Source organism: Arachis hypogaea, chromosome 11, assembly GCF_003086295.3.
Source record: "Arachis hypogaea cultivar Tifrunner chromosome 11, arahy.Tifrunner.gnm2.J5K5, whole genome shotgun sequence".
In the NCBI taxonomy this organism is placed as follows: domain Eukaryota; kingdom Viridiplantae; phylum Streptophyta; class Magnoliopsida; order Fabales; family Fabaceae; genus Arachis; species Arachis hypogaea.
In genome coordinates, this window is record NC_092046.1 from 144115184 (window position 1) to 144141748 (window position 26565).

Genomic DNA, 26565 nt, shown 5'->3' on the forward strand with positions numbered 1-26565 from the left:
TCACTTTTTCCTTCCCAAAATCCGAAAAACAGAAAACACTAGAAATGAAAACGCAACCTATGGTTTTGGGCTTGAGTCCATTGAAAAAAATATTTTATAAGGAGAGGAATAATTAAATATGAAGAGTGGGGATTTTTTCTTTTAAAAAATACATATTTGACACCAAGAAAGGAGAATCCTCATAATATATGTAATAGATAATAGATAATAAATTATTTTGATAGAAGAGGAGTACACATTTATAACTAGGACAATTTTACTTAAGGCTGACTAGAAACTAGAGAAAAAACTGTTAATGCTTACTGGCATATTTTCCATGTTACCCAATGCAGTCATCAAGGATGCCCAGAAACCAAGCACACCTCTTGGCCTTTGACTTGGTGACATAGTCATTGACACTTTGAATCGAATTTCCGAAATATTAAGGACACTGTAATTGAAGGCAATATCATATTCATTTCCCAGAAACACAACACAAAAAAATACAATTTGAAAAGAGATTCCTGCATACCCAATTTGAATGATTGGATCAACTGATGCAGCAGTAGTTTGAGAATCAGTCAGCCTACCAAGCTTCACCACTTGAATCATTTCATGTAGGCGCCAAATAATTGGTTCATGAATGTTTATTAAAAAGGCAGAACCTTCTGGCCCCTGTTTAAAAGAAATCAGTAAAAAAAAAAAAATTAGAGTCTCATAATAATAAAATGGAATTCGGCATACAGTTTGCTGAATAATAATTATAACATGGCAATGCTCACATGAAGACCAATGTAAGGATATACACACAGATCCAATGATCCATCTGATTGCATCGTCACTGAAAATTTCAGGATATAATCAATTTCTGCCACAAGTCTCTGTGGTCTGAAGAGAACTGGCATTGGAGTTAATGGCAATTGGTTGTCAACTTGTAACCCACCCATTCTGAGTTTGAATCTGGAACAAGACATAAATTGTATTTACAAAAATTTAAATGACTAGATAATGGAAAACCAGTCCCAAAAAAAATTAAAAAAAGCCTTGTATAGTTGATTTAAATCCTGGTTAGCACGTTGTATTGGTTGACTGATAGTGGATTTAAACTATATTTTCACCACAAAACCTGAGAAACTAAAAAATTGAAGACAAATAACCAATTCCCAAAGACTAACCAAAATGTAAGAAACAACTGAAACGAAAAAATTTACCTGCTAATTCCAGATCCTAAACCAGTAGAATATGCCAGAACAAGATTCTGGACAGAAAGGTACAAAATTTCCTCAGGAGTATGATCAATAATTGATATCCCAAGCTCAGCAAGATCAAAATTGATGTGGAATTCAGAATTGGAAATAGCGTTAGTTGTTGCTTTTGAGATTCACTCATTGCTGATAAATGCCTTTTGCCAAGAACTCCTGCAGGTTCAGTTTCGGGCATCCAATCACTTATCTTAACAACGTTGATTTTCTCTTCCTTTAAAATAGTAACACGCATGGCTTTAGTTGGTCCATCTCCTGTTTGGGTCGGCTGGTGATCAGCAACTTCATCAATATCATACTTTAGTGATTTCATTGGGTCAGTGCCATCTTCAAAGAGTTCCAATAAACGTCTCCTACCAAGATCTTCCCACAGAAATGAAGCAGCTGAATTGGGAAGCAGCAGCTGCCAAGAATCAGCTGTCCCATCAACTTGACGAAAGCGAATGGGCAAGAACATGGAGCGATTTTCAATTCTGTCAACAGTCACAAAACAAGAATGGTCAAATGTCCAACACTAGGAATGAGAAGGCTGTATTAGAAGTCCTACTTGACTTGGGATATGGCCGTGATAGCCTTTATAATGGTAGGCTACGCTCACCCCCTTGAGCTTGTGTCTAGGATTGAGCAAGGCCACTAAATTCTAATATGCTACTGGGCAACCCAAGATTTCCAGTATCGCAGACTGCATGCTTCAAATATCCAGTCCTGAACGTATGGTGTGCATATTGTACATAGCCTAGAAAAAAGATGTCTACAGCCTTCCTAAAACCTTGGGCAACCCATCCCTGATAAACTATCCTTTGTGGTTAAGTAAGGTCTACTCAATTTTAATACGTAACTAAATATGAAATTAGAGAACAAGTCACACCCATGTGTTTATTATTTTTTCCTTTCAATGTTTAAAATTGCATAAAAATGATTATTCATAGGGAGGGAGGGAGGGAGAGGGAGAGTGAGAATAAAAACCTGTATGGACTTCTCAATGAATTTGCACGAAAAATAACTTCAAAGCGTGACTTCTTGGCACCAGTTCTGACAGCTACTCTTAGTTGCATTGGATCGCCTCCAGCTTCTTTATTTAAGCTAATGCGCATTACACCTTCATAGCTAACACTAAATGGGGCACTCCATTTGTAGCCATCAACACGCAACTAAAGTAAAGGGGGATCCTACGTAAGATATAAAAACAAGCAATGCAGGTCATTCAGACTGACCAATTGAAAATAAGTTAAACACATACCTTCAAAAGTTCAACTTTGGCTGATGTTTGCCACCCAAACGGTTTTGGAGGATCATCGGGATGAATCCATAGAGCTGACTGTGTGTCACATTGTTGCAGGCAAACACTACACCCAACCCTGTTAATGAAGATTGTGTGTGGTTGGAAATGAACCACCTGAACATCAAATAGCGACGTAAGTTGCGTATACAAATAGTATACTGTGTGGCAGAAAACTGACCACCTAACATGCAATAGCAGCCAACAATGATAATAACAAGATAAAGTAAAGTAACAGTACGGACAATCTAACCTTTGTCCTGTCTGAAGTCATGTTCAACAATGCAGAAAGTTTGTAGTAAGATCCATCAGAATTGAAAGCCTTTACGTCAATCCTTTCCTGCAAGAGTTTTAATGAAAATTTTAAACTTGAGGGGTTATTAACGCATTGAAACAATGATGGAGCACCTGATTTTTTCATTAATTAATATCACCTTGTTTTCCAGTTCAAGCAGAGAAATCCCAGAACTGTAAATTTCAGAATGGCGGAGAGAAACAGAAAGGCCCACCCTCGGTGACAAGTATGCATCCTTTTGAGACTGAAACATTGCAGCTCCACTGTGACCAGCATAATCTTGTGGAGAAAGCATGCTAGGGAATGGACTGCTGTCTTCAATTACTTCAAGAACTTGTAGATTCCCCCTTGAATTAGAGTGCCTCCTATCCAATGAGCTTATGGGATTTCTCAAGGCAGTTCTGGCAGACTTAGCTGCTCTAGAGAGTACGACAGAGTCTGCCTCTGTATTTTCAAGAGTTTCGACATCCACCACACGATATGCCAACAGTAAAGAAGAATCGTTGACAATCCAATAAGGAACAAAAAGTCTTAAGGTTTTTGGTGCGGTACTTGTTTCACCCATATCAAGTTCAATGCTCAAGCGCAATCTCCTGCATATATGATATCAGAGAAGACAGATGCTAAAATAAAAATGGATCCTGAATAGATTCGAGTAAACAACAATTCTGTTGAACAATGTGTAAAGTACAGCTTATAATTAGAGTTGAAATTAGCACGTGAACACACACACACACCCAATGGAACATAAAATATGAGAGCTACTTAAGTTTGCTCGGAGATCATCAAGCTCCAGAAATTAATTCCAATCTATTATAATATATAAAAAGAGCACCAAAAATAGTGTTATAGTGAATGAATGACATATAAGTTTTTAAGTTTCATATAGAATTGTCATGTCATCCATTGCAACAACATAGAAAAAAGCATCCATCTTAGAACTACATTGATACTACCATAGAGAATAACATCCCAGCATAATCTCATAATTTTACACATTAAATTATCTAATTCTACAAAAAATATAGTATAAAGAATGTTAATTCATATCAATGAAGCAGTGCAACCAATATAAGGGCAATAGGATTTTGATGGCTTGACTCGGTATTGTTCTAGGGATTGGCATTGTACGTTGATATAGAGTTCTGATTTTTGCATGAACCTGGCAGCAGAATGTTAATGAACGGATCGGATCTTGGAGTATGATAGAATTCACTACCATATTTAACTTGTATAAATAAGAGATGCATGAGACAAACAAGCGTGGCAGAATTGCTTCAGTTCTCAGGTTACACAACAAAGTCAAAATCATACATAGTCCATTAGCAAATAAAGCATGCATAGTTTCAAGAATAGTCAATTACTACTTAGTTGTGTCCTTCGTTTCCAGTTCCATACACAAATTAAGTATAACAATTTAACAGCCACATCTCATAATAATGAAAAGGATGTTGAAAGGACAAAGGTCGATTATTTCACCTCTACCAAGAAAATTAACAAAATATAAATAAACTATTTGATTATCAGAAGGTAGTTAATATAGTGCAAGTAGAATAAGTCACATATAAAAATCTGATTACATACCTTCTACTCTTTGGATGAACCATCCAAAAAGATGAGATATGATTGGCGAAAGAAGGATCCAGTACAAGAATAGCATCCTGAACGAAGGTATCAACAATGAAAATGAAGGTAAAACAATTATGATTGAAAAATAAAACCCTTTCAGATAACAGAATTCTTAATCATAATCTTAAGAATATGCAGAGCTAAGTTAACTATTACCTTATCCATTACCCAGCCTCCTTTCACAAACAGAGTAAGGTATAAAGGTTTCCGAATATCAGCTGAATAGATATGTACACTCTGCCGAGAAGATACGACACCTTGATGCTGCTCTACACAGTGTCCTTCCTTTGTTTTCTCAGAGATTGAAAACTCAGCAGGGCAAGGAAGCCGATTCTCCAATTTAATAGGGGAGTTGACAGATACTCTCCAATCATAAACAGGAGCGTTTAGTTCAGTATTAAGAACTGTCGCATCTATACCCACACTAAGCCATAATTGTTTGCTTCCGCTGCTGGGATTACAGCACAAAAGTATATCCTTCTTCTCAAGCTCATTTAGATTCATTGAACAATTGGATGTTGCAGAATTACGTCTGGAACTTTGATCCACTGGTTGGTCTTTGCTATACATGTAAGTTGAACCAACAGCTACAGCACATCCCCATGAGTATGATGGCATAGAACTGTTGGAGTTCGGTTGAACTTGCAAATAGTGGTTAGAGTTCTTGGATGTACTTCTCAAAGGTAAAACAGTAGAAGCACCAGGGTGTAAGGTACTCGCACCACTTTGTATGTATTCTTTACCTTGATCCGAAAAGTTTTGTCTAGTACGAATCCAACGTCTCCGACGAACAACATCAGAAGATGATTTTGTCGAAAATGTTGAAGAAGTAGGAGGCCATTGTAAGTTTTTAAGGTCAGGCCCATATGCCCACCCCTCCTTGTCAACATACTGAAACTTATCTATGGACCAGCCTGATGTCCATTTCCACCCAGGTGGAAGTGGAGGTTCAAAGAAGTCCTGCAAAATGATAAAAATAAAAGGATTTAAGCACAATGATGGTAGAATAAGTTAGTAACACTTAGCAGAAAAATCACACACACACACACACACAAACCTTAGATGAGTACGAGAAGTCCCTTGTGCTCCAGTGACCAGGAGCATCATGTTCTGTCAATGGCCAATTGTTACTCCAACCATATGATGGCTGATAGTACTGATTTTGAAAGACCTCTTCCACTACAGTATTAGAACTGTACGCTCCAGGTGAGGGGTCAATACCATGAGATGAACGTGAGGTCAAAATATTCAATGTAACATCTGAATCATTCACAACTGTAACAAGACCCCTAAAAATGACATGTTTCTTTCCATTTTTCATGAGAACTTCCATAGCAACGTATTCATTCTCTAATGATTTTGGAACCACTGAAAGTGGAAGCAATGAGCGAATGCTCTCCCACTCACCCTCTTGGCCAAGCCCTACCCAAAAACCTATTTCCCTGTCAACATCATTCAAACTTTCCATGTCTTTTTGATGCTTAGCAATTGTGTTTCTTTCAAAATAAGAAGTTGAAACAAAGAGGAATCCCTCGTTTATTGCTTCAGCATTACTGTGTTGGACCTGCAAAGTGAACAGGAAAGAAGCAATAAAATTATAGAAAATTAACTATTGAAAAGACACCTGCATAACAATAAAGTAATAGCAACTAACCATTTTACTAAGTGGATATGATCGAATACTCTGAACATCATAAGACTGATGAAACATTCTTGTGGAAGCAACCTTCCTTAGAATATTTGCCCCATGTCCAACAGGAAAAGACAATGCACCCACCACATCCCCTGTATGATAATGCACAAGTGCCAAAGAAAAAGGAAAATAATCACAGTTGGAAGAAAACACACCCCACTATCGAATTAAAGACTAGCATATGCAAATTTAACTGTTAATCAAATAAACTAAACCTGTGCACATTCAAGACATACCTTTTCCAGCTTTGGCAGCAAGATTGGTAACCTCTACTTCCAACTTAGCAGGTGCCTGTAACAAATTTATCAATGATGATAATAAGTATAACATACACAAGAAAAAAGTGAAACTGATAAAGTATAAATGTATATATTGGAGGAGTGGGGATGGAAATTTGCTATTTAAAAACCTTTAAGGACAAAAAATGGAGGCAGTTCGACAGGCAATATAGCTAGCAATTGAATTTAAAATAACGACGATAATAATAGACATGAGTGATGCTTTAGTGAAAACGACCTTTTGACAAAGCCAATATCTTCAGAAGATAAGCACACAATAATACTTAAGTGAACAACGAGTAAAACAATATTAATCACACAATACCTTTCGAGGAACTTCAAATATGAAAAGTTCATTCCACTTCACTGTGCCTTCATCCTGATCACTTTGTGATACTACAGGCTTCACACACTTTGTTCTTGCACTCTGGGGAAAAAGCTTTTGCTGCTCTGACGCCTGACTGTCTACAACGAGACGCAAAGCACAGAAGAAGTTATGGCTATTACCATCATCTATGAGAGATAAACCCTGCAAAAATTTGGAAGATTCGATTTCAATTTTGCAATCATGGTGGGGAGGGGAACAAGGAATGTGATTAAAATTTTGTAGAAACCATTCCAGCATATTACAACCTTGGCCTCCAGAATGTGTACAGCAACATAATAACGTGCTTCTCTAGATTCATCTGCAACATTTAATCTATTTGAAAACCTTGGAGGTGGGATCCACACAGAAGCACAATCGCCATGGTTCAGTTTGTCAACTGTATTTACATTGTGCTCAACTTTTTTAACAAAAATATCACACCCAAGATTATTTTCTACAACCACAGTCTGCAAGTCATCCTCATCTAGTGCAGAAAAAGCTGTATCCTCTCCTTTGCTTTGTTGATCACCAGCTTCCTGGATAGCCAAACAGTTAGTTAGGCTTCTAGAAAGGATAAAGTTTAAAAGCTAATAAGCTAAATGAACAAAGGATTCAGAATTTGACCATATTTAACTTTGATGCTTTCTCTTCAAGTTCCATCTGTCTTCTCCATGAAAGAATGCTCCCCACAAAGGTATCAAGACTTGCTGCACTGATATTGACATTCAAGATACTGGTAGCAGACATTCGAATTCTCTTACCAACTCCAAATTCTGATTGTACATTCGTATCATAACTTTCAAACCTAAACAAATTGAAAAGGTATCATCTACCTAAAGCATATTCTAGCCAGGAATAGGTCAAGATTAAAATTAAGAGAAGAAACTGAACTCAGTATACGTTTGCAGTTAAGAAATTGAATAAAAAATAGCTTCTAACAATCTATTACTTGAATATTCCATCAAATGGCTCCACAAAAGGTTCCCATGCCTCTAATTTAGCATTAAAGGCTGAAGCAACAATTGAAGAAATCAGAACTGCATTCATCCCCTCCAGTCCACCATGTGTTGCAAGCTTAATATTGGTAATTGTAGTGTCAAATAGAGGCCTCATCTGAAAGGCGGTTGAAAATGAACATTCTTATTATGAGGGAAAAATGAGAAGGACTTATAATTATTAGTAAATAATTCTGAAAGAATGAAATAATATTTTTAACAGGTGTAGAAAATACACCATTCCGTATAAGCTGTCCAAAATTGTCAGAGAAAAGTATCTTAGCTTCAGCTCAGCATTTATGTTTTCTCGAGTCTTTGGTTTCACAGAATCACCAATTATGTAAGCCAAACGACTTGATGGCTTTTTAAGGTCAGAACGAGCTAGGAAAGTGCACGCCTGCAAGTATATAGGATGATAATAAGTGTTTTATTCTTTCATAGGTTTAAGAGATAATAGCATTGCCAGAAGATTTTCCTAGCATATACATATTATATATATAAACTTTAGAAAGTCATTAAGTCAAAATTATCTAGAATTAAGTATTTGAAGCAAGTTAAAATTAACCTGGTTTTCTACTTTCCATATGCTCCAGCATTGAGGAGCCCTTGAACTTGAAGATCTTGAAAGGGGAACCTCATGAATGTTTGCTTGGCTGACTAGATCCATCCTTGGGCAGCAAAACAAATCTGCACTTGGTGGTTCATTTGTTCTGGAGACAACACATCCCAAAGAAACATAACCTGGTGGAGGTATAGGATACCAGAAGAAAACTTCTTCAATCCCTTTCCCTAGAATGTGGGAAACTTTGGTAAACTGAACAGGTTTTGAAGAGAGATCAGGATTGTCACTCTTGAAGACTATTCCAAGTGCAGGAGGTTCTAGGCTGAAATGCATGGTAAGAGGAAGTCATTAGGTGAAATAAAAGATAGATAATAGGAATGAACAGGAAGGACTTTAAAAATAACAAGGACTAACCCTTCAGTGATGCAATCACCCACAACAGCATAGCCATGACGTGCAATAGGTCGCCAAATAGAGACTGGATGGCGGAGGTCACCGCCTTTGTCCCACCAAATCCTTTCAAAGTTTGGTGTAGATATATAGGAGTTAGCTGCTTTTGATATGGACTTGACAATATCCCAACCAGATGTGGTTACACTTTTTCTTGTATCCTCAATATCTTCGTTATCAGAATTAAAACTTGAGAAGGGGTCCATCAAAGGAGCTCGATTTGAATTCCAGAGAAGCAGATGATTTAGGTCATAGCAGCTGTCTTTTAGGGGGCAACCAGTTGAAAAATGTGCGAAAAAAGAGCCAACAGCATTATCAAGGCGCCATATACTAAATACAGATGTAAATTGTTCATTTGATGGGATATTATGCAAACAATCTGAATATTCTGCTGATGTTACAAGATCAGAACGTAAGCAGTGAACAACATGTTTTGGTGGTGGTTGGTTCCCAGTATGGGCCACACAGCCGAGAGCTACATAACCTGGAGGCGGAATGGGCATCCAAAGAGAACAATCACTGCCAGAAATAGAGTGGCCATCAGGACCATCATGCCCTAAAATTTTCAGCAATGATCCAATAAGATAGAAGTCGACTGGCTTCCTTACACGGCCATATGTGTTACTTACTGCCATTACAGCTTGTGAAGGAGGAATCGGCCTGACATGACATCAAGAAATATATTAACGTTGCTAGGAATTTAAAATATACCAGAAGAAGAAAACATAAAGACAATCTTCATTACAAAAAAAAGTTATCTCATCAAAATTAACTGTGACAAATGGAACAACAATATTCTTCATGGATTTAGCTATCTTGTGCCCTAAGGGTACATTGTAATAGTATAATAATAGAAACATTTGAAGTTTTTGATATACTCAATGCACTAGAAACATAAAAAGGTTATCTTTTTAATAACTTTTAGGAAAACAATTCCTTTTATAGTGCTCTTAAACCATTCTTTATTTATTCTATTCTAAAATTGATTTCAATAATAAACATTAGACTTGTTATGAGCTAATTATTGTAAAATGCTGAAATTCAGAACCCCACTCTTCTGCTCTCACTACTCTTTCCTGCAATTAAGGTTGCAAGTTTCTTCTGAACACCAGATGACTTATAAATACTCAGTATCTTGGGATGCTACAACTGAAAGAGTTGCGAAGTGATGAAAAAGGTGCAGGGAGTCTCTCTGCTATGTGACCTTTTTTGTTTACTTGTGTATAAAGGAAGAATTGGACAACAGGGGAAATAAGAACATAAGTTATCATCTTAAGTGATATCTCATAGCAATCTTTTCTTTCAAGAACTTCATCAATGACTAATTGAGTGCTGCTGAACATTGTTTGGGCATGATCAAGAATATTAACGTGGAAGACAAGGTAGATCTGGGAACAAGTAAATAGAATATACCTTGATGTCACACAATCTCCTAATACAACATAGTTTGAAGGTGCTCTAGCCCTCCAAAAGGTAATATTTTTGTTGGGCCCAGTCTCTGCAGAGTGAAGAATACCAATTAGTCCATTGTCTCTCAGATATAGAGTACACTATATAACATTAAAGTACATAACTAAGATTAGAGAAGGATTCGTACGAGAAAGAATGTGATCAAAGTATTTTGTTCAATTAGGAAAATACCTTTTTCAGACACCCAAATTCGGTCATAGTTGGAACATTGAACAAGGGGAGTTGCATTTCCAAAACTTAATGCAGCAGATGCCTGACTTTGCAGATTGAGTATAAGAGTAGCAGCACTGAGTGAAAGATGAACACAAATGTCCGTTGACAGCAGAGAAATATTTGTTTTATCCTTCACAGAAGTGTATCCCCCAGATATATCAACTGGATCTAGAATGACAAGTCCAGAGCCAGCCTCAAGAGTAAAATCCTTCACCAGGGTCCTAATCCAAGAGTCTTTTCCCTTAGAGGCATACCTATTCCAAATGGACAGAATGGTACAAGCCATATGCTTGTCAGTGAAAATCTTTTCAATTCTTCCAGAAACCAAAATAGAAGGTACAACCCCCCCCCCCCCCCCCCCCAACACAAAAAGGGGGGGAAATTGAATCAGTTAGAAAATTGGGAGATATAGAATGTACTCTAATGATGGCTTCAAAAGAAAAAAATGGGATATTACAATTTGAAAATTCTTGGTAAAAGCAGTTCAGATTGGGGAACAATTAAATAAAAAAGCTCTGAATGTCAAAAGAGTAGCTATTGGTTTAATTGTTCCCAAATGGAGAATTCTTTCTTTTTTATTGATAAAATAAGAATTCGATTAGGATGAGAAATCTAAATCATATCATTCCCCCAAAATAAAACTAAAGGCTGTCCACCAAGATATCTCACATGAAGCTCATGTCCAACTTTGCACGGATAAGCTTTTCGCCATAAGATGAATCATCCAGAAATGACTTAGTACCATCATAGAAGGTCAACTCCGAAGAAACAACCTAACACCAAAAATACAGCATCAAGAGGGCAACCAAACAACAGGAAGCAGTAGCTTTTTATTTTATTTTATTTTATTTCATTTTTGTTGGAGAGGGGAGTGGGGGTGATTAAAGCAAGAAAATTTTCAAGGTCTTTTTTTCTTTAATCGTTTCAACTAATGCACACTATCCATACAATTTGTGTGAATATTACCTGAGTTTCAAAGGTAAAACTTCGAGTCATTTCTGATTCACTTTGACTATCTGTATAAGTGCTTGACATTTGATTCATGTTGTCAAGGCTTTTCTCATCACCGGATGACAAAATGTCTGGAGCCACAATGTCAACGCCATCATCAATAGAGACTGAATAGCTGCTGTCATTACTCAGGTAGGTATACTTCCTTAGAAGAGAACCATTCTATAAAGAAACAACAAAGGTATAAGAATCCCATAAGGAACCAACTGGGGTAAAATATCATAAGTACTAATTATATTGTGGAAGTTTTGGGTTCGGAAAAAAGCTTTGAGAATGATATTCGAGTGCTTTCAAATATAAACAGAAAGCATATTACCTCAATTTTCACATTAACGAATCGTAACTTCTTGCCATGCCCGATGACTATAATTGGCCTAAACCTTACGGTGCGGGCTTCCTTTGTGTCTGTTTCAACAGATAAACAAATAACCTTTCCACAACCATCATATATATATTCATCAACACCTACATGATCGACTACTAACTGTTTAGAGGGGGAGAGGTACACCACATCTTCTTTCTGCTTGTAAATTGATTCCATCAGTACAATGCTGTTGTTTCTGCTGATAGGATCATTTTTTGGATCCATTGTTTCCTCTCTTCCGGTTAGTGCACCAAGAGCAGGAACAAAAAACTCGGCCACTGCAAGAAGAAAATCTGGCACAACAAGGACCCGGGGCTGCTGCACACGAATCACAAACGATTGAGATGATGTCCGCCATCTGCAATCCATCAGAAACATTGTTGAAATGGGCATATCAACATCAACTCCAGTATCACTTATTGTCCTTCGAAAGCTGCCCGTGTTTAATGCAAAGGGAACTTTTCCGGTAACTGATTGTTTGGAAGCATCAGTAGATGATCCAAGCATTAAACGCATTTCAGGTTTTGTATCAGGGCGGACATCTAGTATGGAGAATTTTGGAATTGTCACAAAGAGGTCTGTTTCTGACAAAGAAGTCATGCGATAGTTAACCCAAAGACCTTCAATCTGCAAAAAATATGCAATAAATATATATAAAAACAAAAGGAACATCTAATTCAGACATACCAAGCTGATATATATATATATACACACACACACACCACATCAGAAATGCCATACAAAAGGATTAATTGTAGTATAAAATGAAGGAATGTGAGAAAACTAAATAGTAAAGCACACTCAGACCGATATCAAAGAAAAGTATTTGATGAAATCTGACAATGGATACATTATGATTCGGATAGGTCCAGTGTTAAAATGCAGTCTTCTGTGGACTAGACATGTTTGGCATAAGACTATTACCAAATACTAAAACAAAAATAAATTCAGGTGTGTAATAATCAATACTCACAGCAACATGAGCCAAAGGTGATTCCCCACCAGTGCCATTACAGAGCTCCAGTAAGGCATGGTTCACCACAACCGCCATAATTGTAACGGTTTGTGACAACAGTTGTTGACTATTCGTATTAACCTTATCCACCAGAAGCTTAATGGTATCCTTTGAATCAGAACTTCCACCACGAAAGCTTGCAGGAAGCCGCGGTGGTTCTCTTAAATTCCAGCAAGTGCAATCCAAAATCACCTTATATTCTTTATCAGACATTATAACATGCAATAAATCAACCTGCATAAGAGGTAATAAAAACAAATGAAAATTTGGTTACAATGTCAGATTAGAATTTCAGCATGTTTTATTGGCACTCTCTGCTTATCAACTTTTTTTTATTGGGAGTTTCATTGTCTTCCACATAGCAACATCAAACAAGTATAATATAATTCTTAATTACTATGGAATGAAATAGATAAATTTCCCACTGGCCAATTAACCAACTCTTAAGCTCCAAAATACGTTTTTTAACTTGCTTTTCTTATGACCAGCAATTTGACACAGAAGTGATCCAATAAAACCAAAGCAGACAAAGTTTATTACACAAGGTGATATTAAACATTAGGGCTTCTTTCCATTTAGAGGTAATGTGAGCCAGAAATTGATAATTCATCATGATTGCTGGTTCATTTAGACACATTGAAGAAAGCTTAACTGAAAGAAAACATTAATCACTAGCATACCTTCACTTCAAGTGAAAAATTTGGGACTTTCCTGAACACATCCCTCAAGCTTCGACGGACAAATATATCAAATCCCTGACCTTCCCGTATCATTGGTTTTCCAAGACAACCATCAATTCCAACAGACATGTTAATTCCTAGAATCTGCAGTTAACTTGGAGTCAGAAAGATATAAATAAATATAATAGCAATAGCACAGATGGCAACAGATGCATACCTGGGCATGAAGTATATCAATATGCACAGCTGAAGGATCTTCTTCTCGAGATCCATGCCATCTGAATTCATTTTTAATCTGTAGCATACCCAGATCAAGTTGTATAAAGCTGCAAGTCAAGAAGAAATGAGATTACAATTCTCAAATTGTCGGATATAAAAACCAACCAAGCTCTATATTCTATAGCATAATTAGCTTAAGGTTTATTCCTTGTTTGGATGTGGGGGAAACACAAGGGAAAAAAAAGGGAAAGTTAAATGATGAGAAAAAAGATCTTTCTCACCAAATGATTGGTTGAGAAGGATATTGAGTAGAAAACATAACAGGACTTGTTAGGGATATTAGCCAAGTTAAAAAAGTTCATGTGCGACACATTCCTTCACTTGATCAAATGGCAGATACCTTGACTAAACCTCTCTCAGCCAATGCCTTTCTAAAATTCAGAACTAAACTATTTTCAAGGAATTGAAACAGAAAAACAGCTGAATGGAACAATCCAGCTCTCACAAAAAAAGTACATAGCAGACTTCCTAGCAAAAGCCAAAATGAGTGAAGCCAAACCCATGCCAACACCAATGACCTCAGAATTAAAGATCTCTGCATATGGGGATATAGAATTTCAGGATGCCTCTTTGTATAGGTCAGTGGTAGGAGGCCTGAAGTACACTACAATCACTAGACCTGACATCACATTTGCAGTGAATAAAGTATCACAATTTATGCATAAGCTACTTGAGAGTCACTGGAAGGCAGTAAAGAGGATATTGAGGTACTCGGCAGGAAGTATACACTACAGGTTGCAATTTCAGAAAGCAAAGGAAAGTGAGAACAGAATCTATGGCTTAACAGGCTCAGATTGGGGCAATGACATTGATGATTGAAATTCCACAAGTGGATTCTGCATCTTCATTGGTCCTAATCTCCTATCCTGGTCAAGTAGAAAACAAGCCGTGGTACATTTGATCGAGATTATATATCATAGAAGGAAGTTCATCAGCAGCACATTCCTTCACTTGATCAAATGGCAGATACCATGACTAAACCTCTCTCGGCCAGTGCCTTTCTAAAATTCAGAACCAAACGGAGAACAGAAGCTACACCCCTCAGTTTGAGGGGGCATGTTGGGATACTAGCCAAGTTAGAGAAAGTTGGTTAGAGATTATGACAGTTGTCACTCTACTGTTAAGAGTGGTTAGGCTATAATGGAAGATATCATGAAGTATTTCTCCTAAAAAGCTTCCAGATTCCAAAACTTTAATCTTCCTTTAAGGCTCATTTGCTTTCACGTTAACCTAGACCTGTTGCAGGCTCACAACATTGAATACAAACATTATCCCAAAAGATATGCAGATATCAAAACCATGCATGACCTTTATATTTCAACTTTCTCCTAAAAAGCTTCCAGATTCCAAAACTTTAATCTTCCTTTAAGGCTCTTTTGATTTCAAGTTAACCTACACCCATCGCAAGTTCACAACATTGAATATCAACATGATCCCAAAAGATATGCAGATATCGAAATCATGCATGGCCTTTATCATTCAACTAGCATAATCTATATGGTTTAGGGGAAAGAAATAGATATTGAGGGTATTTTGGAGGAAAATTATTGTAAATAACTCTTATCAATTTGGCAGAGTAGTCAAGTGGGGCCATTTTATGAGAGGAGAGAGAAAAATGAGCGACTATAAGAGGGAAGAGACTTGGGCACTTGGCGTGAATTTGGTTGGAGATTAGGCTGGACAGAACCCATAGGAAAGTAGTAGCCTCTCAAATGCTACATGTATCTTCCTTTTCTGCACATTTCTTACATTCCTTAACATTTTCAGACGCAAGAATGATACCTAACTAATATGATTCAGCTCCTCTTCTTCTATTCCATCTTCTTCTATTCTCTACTTTATTCTTCTGCTGTATCTTCTACCACACACTATATTCTACTCTATTCTCTGTATTATTTGTCAAGTGTAACTATATTGGTACCCGGATCTTACACTTTACTCATGTAATGAAGAGTAAAGTTAAGTTCATTCTATTCTTTAGGCCGTTCCCTTCCATTTCCATCCTTCCCCTCCAAATCCCAACTCATAAACATAACCTTAGGAGAGTCGATTACACTGATAAAACAACTGTTTAAATAAAAGAGAGAGTAAGAAAAGAGAGAAAAATGTAAACCAGAGAGCATATCATACACAGAAGAGGATGATATAAGATGTTACAAACAGAGATTGATGAAAATGTGTTTGTGTATTCCCTTGATATCATACCACAATTGATGCACACATATATACTCATAATTACAACTATTTTAATCACTTAACAACCACTAATCATTCCCCTACTGCACTAACCTTCACCTAATCCACTAACCATATATTATACTCTAATATCCCCTGAAAACTCGAGTGGATACTTGAGTTTGAAACTTATTCAAAATAACGGAATAAGGAAAATTGCAGAAACTAACGGAATGAGCGCAGACGAACTGCGGAGCGGGTGCAGACGGAACTGCCGGAGAAAGCGCAGACGGAATTGCCAGAAAAAAACGCAGACGGAATTGCCAGAAGGGGGAACTGCCGAAATAGTGCCAAAAAGATGGCAAACTGTATGAAAGCTGAAGATGACATGGTGCAAATGGAATGGTTGAAAGGCAATTGGTTTCTCCATGAGAATTGTAAATATACTTGTAAAATGTGAAAACAGCAAGATCGGAGCAGAAATCGCAAAAACAGAGAAAAATAGAAAAGAGGATGCCAAAAAACCCTAGGAGGGATTCACACGAAGATGCCACGTCAGCAGCCAGCTAGATCTGCCATGTCAGCGGAAAGGAGACACGTAGCAAAGCCTGATTGGAGAGAGAACCACGTTAGCGCGCTGACTCAGCATTATGCTGACATCAGCGACACGGTTTGAATGCGGATGCGGGTCGCGGAACCGGTAGGGTTGACACAGGCAAACACGCAAAAGGGTCGGACAGATCACTGGTAACGAGCCGGGACGGACATGGTGAAAGTGGAATCTGTGACGTTGATTTGCACATGGATCAAACGATGGAGAATCTTCGAAATCAGAGCCGTTGATTCGTATGCTGATCGAATGGCTGCAGTGCAATCTGGGAATCTAAGATGAAGTGATGGTGGCAGCAAAGTTTGAGAGGCGCATGGAGGCACGTTACAGCTCCGACGGCGACGATCTTGGGTCCATTGGACTTAGAACAACGAGACAAGTTGAACGATGGGATCGGTGGTGGAAGAAAATGCCAGTAATATGACCGAAAATGTGAAGAAAGACGACACAGATTGAACGAAGGAGATGGAGCATATGCTTGATGGAGGCAGCCCATTCAGGTGGAGCGTGTAGGCGCACCCATCAACGGCAAAGGGTGTAGTTGGGCTCGTTAAACTCGGAACGACACAAGAAGACGATGGTATGCTCAGTGATGGGTGAAAACGTCGGAAACTGGCTCAAAAAGTGACTCAAAGAAGCATGGCTTTTGGAGATGGACAATGAGCTGCTGGCGGCGGGTGAGGGTGGTTTTTCGCTAATTAAACTCGAAAAGAAGAGACAGAGAGGGTGAGCTAATGGTGAGGTGAGAAAGCATCCAAACAGCGACAAAAGAGGAAGGAGAAATGCACGGAAGAGAAGGCCAAACAGAGTGGTTTCACCGTTCTTCAAGGCAAATACCATGGTTCTGATACCATGTTACAAACAGAGATTCAAGAGAATGTGTGTATTCCCTTGATATCATACCACAATTGATACATATATATAGTCATAATTACAACTATTTTAATCGCTTAACAACTCCACTAATCTCCACTAATCATTCACCTTGTACGCTAACCTTCACCTAATCCACTAACCACATATTATACTCTATAACATATGATCTAAATTCAATTCCAGTTGCCTTCTGTTTTCACTCAAACTTTATTTTCTCCTTTTGAAATGCAATGAAAGAAGAGAATTCATTTTTCCAAATATACATCATTCAATGGTAGCAAACTAGCAATATACCCACAAATGTGTATATCAGTTCAGCTAAACACCAGAGTCCCAGTTATCCTAAGTTCAGATTTATAATGCATCACCTAGAAATGCAATTTACACCCTACTAAATTTTCATGTTTATACTGAGGCTTGACACCTAATAATAATAATAATAAAGAAAGTTAAAACTTGTACTTACTTTTTACTCAGTGAATCCCTTGGAAAAATGATAATTGGAGTGTCAAGTAAAAGATCCAGCTTGAGTGCGGTAGCTCCATCTATTTCATGTTTCTTAATCAACCATTCAAACCCTCCAACTTTATCAACAAGTTTGATTGCTTCTTCTGTACGAGGGGTGGCAAGTTCCATAAAGTACACCATTATCTGCATAGGTATCATAATATTACTTCAATAAATAAAGTCAGGTATTGCAAACAGATGGTTCATGTCAAATGGTATCTGAACAAGAGATGATGCAAACAGCTTTAAAGAAATTCAATGATTTTTAGCATACCTCTTGCACAAATCTATTAAGGAAAACGATGCGAACAGCTGAGAGTTGACCTTGCAGTTTGTAGGCATATCCTTCATAATCATCATCTCCAGCACTATACGAATTGAATTTGAACTAAAAAGAAAAAGTACAACAGTAAAGCTTAAAAATTTGGAATGAATACAAAGAGAACAGATAGATGATCTCCAAACAGTTCATTGACTTGAGGGGTTTTTTTCTGTTTAAAGAAAGGGGGGGGGGGGGGGGGGAGCAGAGAGAAACCTTTATAAGTGATTCAACACCAGGATTGCGTATGTCACAAAGCCAATCCCAACATTGTTCTGGTCCAAGGCATGTATCACGAAGTCTGAAATTTCCCAATGTTCCACAAATAGAAAGAGAACTTGGATGAACCTAGACAAGAAGATATCTCAGTTTTTAGATGGTTGACAGAAAAAAAAGAACACCTCTAAGGTATGAAATAATGAATAATGACGAAATATGAAAAGAACTCCATGTAGAAAATTACAAAGGAAAAGGGGATTCTAGATCAACTAATTAAAGTTATACCATTACCTTAAGATCCACTAGGAAATTTTCTTGTACTAAGGTAGCAAGTTGAGAACCATCCTCCGTGTTAAGAAAAATAGTTACACTATCCACATTCATGTTTAAATGAAATACTACTCGCTCTTTACCAAAACCTAGCAATCCTTTAACACGTTCTTTTTCATCAGTCTTATCCTTCTTCATGGAAGTTTGCTCAGGAGAAGTGGCTATAGTGCTTGTATCGCTTTTCCCTTTATTTCCAGAGCTTATATCCAAGCCAAAGCTTATCAAAGCAAGAATAGTTGGTCGGTTGCAGAAAAATTCCAGTTTGGACATTCGAACACACATCTGAAAATTATCAATCAGAAATGTAAACATAACATTGTGTCATTATATATATATATATATATATATAATATTCATGTGCCTCTATCTAATAACTTAAACTCTTATGAGTGATAGGTCGTGTAAGGTATCAAAGCTTCTATAACCAAAAGGTCTAAATTGGTCCTTGTTACCTCCATTCTTCTAGATCTATGGATAAAGGAAGCTCTTGTATGAAGAGACGTATTAGATATATAACTATTTGTGTGTCCTCTACCTAACAACTAAAACTTTTAGGAGAGATAGTTCATGTCATATATCATAAAAGAAAAGATTATACGAGAAACAACAATTAATCATTAAGAATCCATAAATACCTGTGTGTCGATACCATCATAATCAGGTGAGCTTGAACTTCTTGTTGCAAAGGTGACAGACACAAAATGTAAGTTATCAGTTCCCTCAGCCTCATAATATACCTCTCGAGGAGTGTACTTTCCCTTCTCAATTTCTTTTTCATGTATTAAGCTTTCAAGAGTTCAAAATCAGAAGCAATCCCCATCCCCCCTTGCATATCCAAATCCATATTATGTAAATGGTTTCCCCCTTCTACGTGAGAAATGAAATCAGATAGAGCATCACTAAAGCTATCATCATCATCAGGAAATCCAAGAGATGCATCCTTCCCATGTGAATCAAATAAAGCAGAGGGTGAAGAAGATACACTCTCCTTCAAGACAGAAACAGCCAGATATTGTGGGGTCACTGACAGACGAGCCTGAAGTTCATCTTTAACTTTCAACGAATGCAACTTCATCTTCATTGTCAGGTCAGCATTTGCAAGAGCCAGATGCATCTATGTAAGAAAGCATAAGCCACATTATCATTGTTGTTGAACTACTATTATTTGAAAAAGGAATGTCATCAAGACCGAAAGAAGAAAAGTACAAGAAAAAGGAGGATAAGGGATCCGCCATACAAGAGCAAAAACCAAAAGAAAAAGATATATATGAAGCGTAGCTTCCCTATCTCTCAACAAATTTGAGAGAGAAAGTCCTCTAAATAAATCATGAGCTTTACACAAAACAAAAGCAAAACGTCTATTCCTATCCCGTAAAATTCATTTTCCTATAATCTAACATTGGAGGTATGATAATTGCACTGCAAACAAACACTCCAAACAGTGGAATCTACTACACATTGCAAAAGATCTTGTCTCTTTCTGCTACAAAAAAACAAGCAAACCTAGTCAATATTGCACTATCTTCAGCCTTAATTGCTGGGTCATAATTATTTTGGTCTCCTAGGATTGTTTCCTTATTTGAAATGATAAGCAATTTCCTGTTGTTATAAACGGGCATGGATGTTCCTCATGTAACATACTACAATATAATCAAATCAAGGCATTTCATATCATTTCAGTATTTCTTCTCTTCTTTCTCCTTCCCTATTTAAACCCAATTTTCTCAACAACACTATTTTCCTTAATACGAAGTTTGAGATTCTAAATCTATTCTATTTAAATATTCTAACAGGAAATGCTAAGACACCGTGTGTAAAAAATATTATCTAACATGTATTATTGAGGATCCCTACTAAAATAATTTTGAAAACAAAAAAGCATGCCAAATGAACTCCAAGGAAAAAAAAGCTCAGGTTTTTTCAACTACCAAAATGCAGAACAATAGCCACCACCTTTTTTTCTTCTGTGTTTTTGTTCAAATAGATAAAGATAAATGTGTATAACATAATACTTAAAAAAATTCACCAATCCAGGGCAATTCTGAGATTTTATCTATCAGAGTACAAGTGTAGAAGCTTATTTGCACATACTTTTCCCCCATCTGCAATAACCTCAAGCATTAGAGACTCGCCAAATTTCCCATCTAAGGTGTCCCCTGCCTGCACAAACGTTAAACAGGTATGCTTCAATCAATTTTGCAAGAATACAAAATGACATTAACCTTTGGATCTAATGCAACTACGTGGTAGGAAGGTTAGGAAAAAAAATATCCACTAATCCAAAGTGCCAAAAAACACATGATTTGAACAAGAGTCTGAGCCATCAAATACTAGCCAAACATTGTTTAACATAGATACAATAAAAGTCATTAATCTTATTAACCATTTCCATTCTCTGTTTTCACGGTTTTGTTCATAAGAAATTGAAATAAGAAAATAAAGAAAATGAATAGGAAATCAGAAAGACCCTACACAATTTGGTCTTAAAATTTCATTATCTAGCCTAGTACATGGCATGAAGCAGGGTATATTAAGATTACACATTTGGTGGGAATATATGCAACATGGAACATGCTGATTAAGAATACCTCAGATATTTCTCTCCTGTCAAAATTTGAGAAAGGTGACAAGAAGAAACAAAATATGCCTTAGAAAATATGTATCAAGAAAATATATTTGAATCTATATATTAGATGGTGCTTATTCCCTATGTGTTCCAAAGAAAGGCGTAAAAGAAACACGTTAACCTTTCCATATATAAGTAGCTTGGTTTCTACCAATGCTCCATTTATGACAATGTCAGCTGATTTTTTACTTGTATTAAGAACATTGTCGCAAGCAGCATCACTGTTTGAATCATCTAGAACATCAACAGATAGGGGAGCCTACATAAGCAGCATGTATACATTAAAGAAGTCAATAACGAATATCACGAAAATAATAACTTATAAAACTAAGGAAATGAAAAGGGGAATAGAAAAGAGAGCACATTAAAAATGCCATACAGATGCTTCATAAGTGGCTTGTATAAGCCTTTTAAACCACCTAGCCTTCTCCTTCTCTTCTCGAAAATCCAAAATCCAGGTGCTAGAAGATTCCAAAGCCTGTAAAGTAATGCATATTTTCAAATAGAAATGGGAAGTAGTTTAACAAGGGGAGAAAAAGGAATACACATTCTCAATGAATAGACCAACAAAAACTAAAAGCTTAACAGAATGTTGCTGAATGGTCCAGTATTTATAATTAGCTATACAAAAACTGAAGGAAGAAATATATTCATTACAGATAATAAACAGACACCTTTTTGTTCGCCACTTTCAAGTAAACAATTTTTTAAGCAAACCAGAAATATTCTAGATCTATGTATCCTCCCACATATAGATTTATCTTCACAAGGTTATGCCTGAAGGAAAGGAAACATAAAAACAAACTCAGAACAACTTAATTTGTTCTTGATGTATAGAACAGAGTGGCAGCTTAGAACCATGGTTTCATCTCAACACTCAGTTCCTTTAAACTCGGACGCTTGGAGTTTCAAAATTGAAAGGAACAAAAAAAATCATCTAGCAAAGCTCTTTGTTTTTTATCTCTATTTCTCAATAAACATATTTACTAAAACTCTAGTTTCTATCTTCATTTAAACTCGGACGCTTGGAGTTTCCAAATTTGAAGAGTTGAACAAAAAGGAAATCATCTAGCCAAAGTCCTGTTTTGTTTTACCTTATCCCACTCTATTTGCTGCCAAATAAGACATCAAATTGTGGACTAAAGACTCTCTTTAGGAGTGCTTCTTTTCAAATCTTTCTTCATTTTATTTAAACTCATATTTTATTATAAGCAATATGTAAATCCACAAAACCCTCTAAATTTGAACCTTTGTTTACATAGTTGTGATACTATGCTTAAACAAACAAGTGTTAAGCCACATGGACCAACAAAGGGCAGGAAAGAATTTGGTAGTAAAACTTACTTTCAGTTCTTCACCTCCTCTCTCAATATAGAGAGGACCCTCTTGGAGCTTAAGCTCCCACAAAAACCAAAGCTTTTGTTTGAATTGTTATTCTTAAAAGGGATACACAAGAAAAATGATCCATTAGTGAAAAACTGCAACCTCTCGTTACTTTTCCCCAAATATCTGTATGCCGCAAATACCCATGTTGTTAGGTCTCCTTGATAATATAACCTAGATAAGAGGTTACCCTAGATTCATCTAGTATGTTTAGTCAGAAATCTTATTTTCAATTCCCAACTCACTCGTTTAATACAACATCTTTCCACCTTTTGTGGTGTGTGTGCGCGCGCGCGCTTTTTTCTATAACAAAAGAAAGAATTTCATTAACTTATTGAGGGAACAATAAGTTATGTCTATTTATGTCCTTGTAGTTGTAGTAGAGGGCTTAGTTGTCACAGGTTCAAACCGTGGAATCAACTATTAACATTTGCATCATGATAGGCTGCCTACAGAACATCCTTTGGGTGTGCCCCTTTTCCAAACCCTGTATAACGCAAAATGCCTCTACATTGGGATGCCTTTAGGTCTTTGTAGTATACAAATGGCAAAGGTTATTGGCAAAAGCAACAAGTGTGTGAATCCAAGGGCACCTATCGACTAGATGTCAAGAAGCACATCAAATCTGAAAAGATTCCCTGATTTCTTTCATGAACCTTTTCTGTAAATAGGATTAGTTATAATATTCTTTCCTTGTTAGTTTAGCTTATTTTTAGAAAGTTTTATTATTTGGAAGCTTTCCTTTATTTTAAGCAAGTATTTTCCTGTTTTCTAATTATTCCTATTTCTGTAATCCCTTGATAAAGATGATGATTTTCAGTACATTTAATATAACACTCCAAGTTGGTATTAGGGCAGGATCTCAGCACTATGCCTCTGATTTACAGCCATGGCTGACAGTTTCTCAGCCACTAATTATGAACAGGAGACTGCCACTCCCACTCCCTCATATTCAAAATCTGAGCAACGGGTACTGGTTGGTGGTGACTCCCATTCAGTTCAGATCACATTTGACTCAATGGGTTGAACTACCTTAGGTGGTCCCAATCAGTTCAGATGTACGCCTGTGGAAGCAGGAAGATTGGATACCTCACCCGTGAGCAAGGCCAGCCTGATGTCACTGACCCACAATATAATGTGTGGGATACCGAAAATTCCATGATGATGACATGGGTGGTAAAGTCAATGGAAGAGATATAATAAAAAAAAAAAAAAAAAAAAAAAAAAAAAAAAAAAAAAAAAAAAAAAAAAAAATGAAGAGAATTACATAACTATGGTTGTGTTTGGTTGATGTCTCAAATAATGAAGACATAGACACAATTACATAGAAGTACATAGGCACAAGAAGACATTTAATGTTTTATCTTCTTTGGTAACTTAGACACAACACAACACACAACTCAAAATTTCACCAAAATATCAATTTTACCCTCACCATTCCCCCACCACAATTTTTGTCCTTCTCCCTCTCTTAGATCGTCAGTCATCAATGGCACCACGATCTTCAACCAAATACAAAAACAATAGTATCCTAATCCAAATTAAATTTAATATGTATAAAATCAACAACAAAAATCCAATTTGATGCATCCCAAACAAAATAAGATACACATTCAATTTTTTAATAGAAAACAATTCAATGAAGGGAGAATAGAGGAGGAAAGGTGAGAAGATCGGAGGAGACGTTCTCCTTGCATAGGGAACGGCATCGCCAGAGAGTGGATGGAGGGAGACGCCGTCAAAGCCCAAAGCCACCGGCGGATCTAGACGACAACCCGAAGCCTAAGCCCTTCGAGAGAGAAGAATAATGAGCAAACACGGAGGAGAAGTGGCGATCGACAGAGAAGATGAACCCAGGTCTAACTATTTGAGGAAGAGGGTGAAGCGGAGAGAGAAGGCACAGTGGCCGAAGACGAAGAGTGGGAGAGAGGGTGGCGGGTGCTGCGAAGAGGAAGAGGGAGAGAGGCGATGGGCACCATGAAAAGGAAGAGCGAGAGTGGAGGATGGTGAACTACTGAGAATAAATTAAGGAGTTGCAGAGAGGGAGGTGGAAGATGCATGAGAGAGGAACAGGAGGGACACAAGTTTAAGAGGGTGAATTTGGGATTCTGAAAATTAAATAGGGGTATAAGTGTAAAAAATCAATGTCTCACTAAGTTATGTCTCAGTGTCTCAACTATTTGGAGGTACACAAATTTAGTGTCTCCATGTCAATCCGTGTCCTCGTGTCCATCAAAAAAATGTGTTTCACTAAACCAAACGAGAGACATGTTTGGCCGTGTCCATGTCTTAAGACATGGACAGCAACCAAATGCTGCCTACAAGTGGAATACAGCTGTTGATGCTAAACAACACCAACAAACAGCAGGAAAAGGGAGAATATTCAATTTCTTACAGGCCTCAATGTAGAACAAGATGAAGTTCATGGCAGAATTATTGGAAGAGCAATCCCACCCTCAATTCGGAAAGTATTTGCAGAAGTTAGAAGAGAGAAAATCCATAGAGCTGTCATGATGGGAAGGGCATGACTGAACAAAATTTGGAATCCAATGCACTCTTAGTGGAACCTGCTGCACTCAAAACTCACCAAATTATAGAACCCCTCTAACCTTTTGTGTGACCACTGCAATAAAGCTTGCCACACCCAAGAAACATGCTGGAAGATTCATGGAAAGCCAGACACCTTAAAGACAGCAAACCTGGCCCCAAAACATGTTCTACTCCAACCGCTTATGAGGCCGCAAAATCATCTTTAAGGAACAGGTTGAGCAGCTCATAAGGCTGTTAAAGTCTAGTTGTGTGGTTAGTACTCCTACTGGTTCTTTGACTCGAACAAATAATTTTAGTGTTCCTACTTCTCTTAACTGAACCTCAAATTTGAATGCACCATGGATCATTGATTCAGGTGCATCTGACATCACATGACATGACCAATAGCACCTCAAGAAACAAAAAGAAAGTAAATCCTAAGGGGGAAAACCAAACAACATTAGGTGCCAATGACAGTTTTGAGCAAAAAGTTGCTCCAAAAATTTGTATAAAATAACTTTGTTGGGATGAATAGAAGACATCATATTACCTTTTGGAAGTCCATCCCCCTGGAGCTTATAGCAATACAAAATGGCGAACCACCAACATTTGTTGGGGGAACCTCAAGGACTTGCTTGCCAGCCATGCTGCAAAGTCCAAGAATATATTAAACAAAAAAAGTTCAAGTTGCAACAATAAATGAATAAATAAAAATAAAATAGAATAAATCTAACCAAAAGCTATAATCAATAAACAACCACAGATCCTTCCTTTACTTTTCTATAATTTTATTTCATATTAGGTGCGTTTATCATTGTTTGTTATGGAAACCTATTTGATAACAGCATTCTTTCATAAACTACATGGGGACTTTATCCCCATATTGATTACCTATACATCAAACACTCAAGGATTGGATCCTTTTTTCTTCAGACGGGGAGGTGTGGGGACTAGGTAAACTTGTACTATCATTTATGAGGTTTTTCACACAAATCCTTCACATTTCCGCTTCTTGTGGGAATGGGATGCCTAAGGACAGAGAAAATCAAGAGATTCCCTTACTGGTGTGGCCAACCAGTGGAGATATCATCTCTCAATTAGCAGGTCTGATCAAAACCTAATAGGGAAATGGTTGAGTCCGGATTATGGCACAAAGAAATTCGAAGTATG

General features: G+C 37.1%; 1 protein-coding gene across 1 annotated transcript in view; it reads right to left on the reverse strand.

Moving 5' to 3' along the window:
* LOC112723245 (uncharacterized) overlaps positions 1-26565 on the reverse strand; it is a 44794-nt gene that overhangs the window by 3172 nt on the left and 15057 nt on the right. Inside the window, 39 exon segments of the mRNA XM_025774509.2 lie at positions 304-430; positions 512-654; positions 762-939; positions 1191-1341; positions 1344-1714; positions 2208-2392; positions 2482-2637; positions 2774-2860; positions 2955-3408; positions 4400-4476; positions 4601-5404; positions 5502-6008; positions 6099-6229; positions 6374-6428; positions 6741-6944; positions 7049-7318; positions 7407-7587; positions 7732-7895; positions 8016-8174; positions 8343-8661; positions 8754-9449; positions 10203-10287; positions 10431-10726; positions 11142-11245; positions 11439-11645; positions 11800-12474; positions 12821-13096; positions 13543-13686; positions 13760-13868; positions 17949-18133; positions 18264-18377; positions 18525-18656; positions 18819-19139; positions 19493-19650; positions 19653-19971; positions 20949-21017; positions 21605-21742; positions 21863-21961; positions 25946-26042. Coding sequence (XP_025630294.1) covers positions 304-430; positions 512-654; positions 762-939; positions 1191-1341; positions 1344-1714; positions 2208-2392; positions 2482-2637; positions 2774-2860; positions 2955-3408; positions 4400-4476; positions 4601-5404; positions 5502-6008; positions 6099-6229; positions 6374-6428; positions 6741-6944; positions 7049-7318; positions 7407-7587; positions 7732-7895; positions 8016-8174; positions 8343-8661; positions 8754-9449; positions 10203-10287; positions 10431-10726; positions 11142-11245; positions 11439-11645; positions 11800-12474; positions 12821-13096; positions 13543-13686; positions 13760-13868; positions 17949-18133; positions 18264-18377; positions 18525-18656; positions 18819-19139; positions 19493-19650; positions 19653-19971; positions 20949-21017; positions 21605-21742; positions 21863-21961; positions 25946-26042 — 8947 coding nt within the window.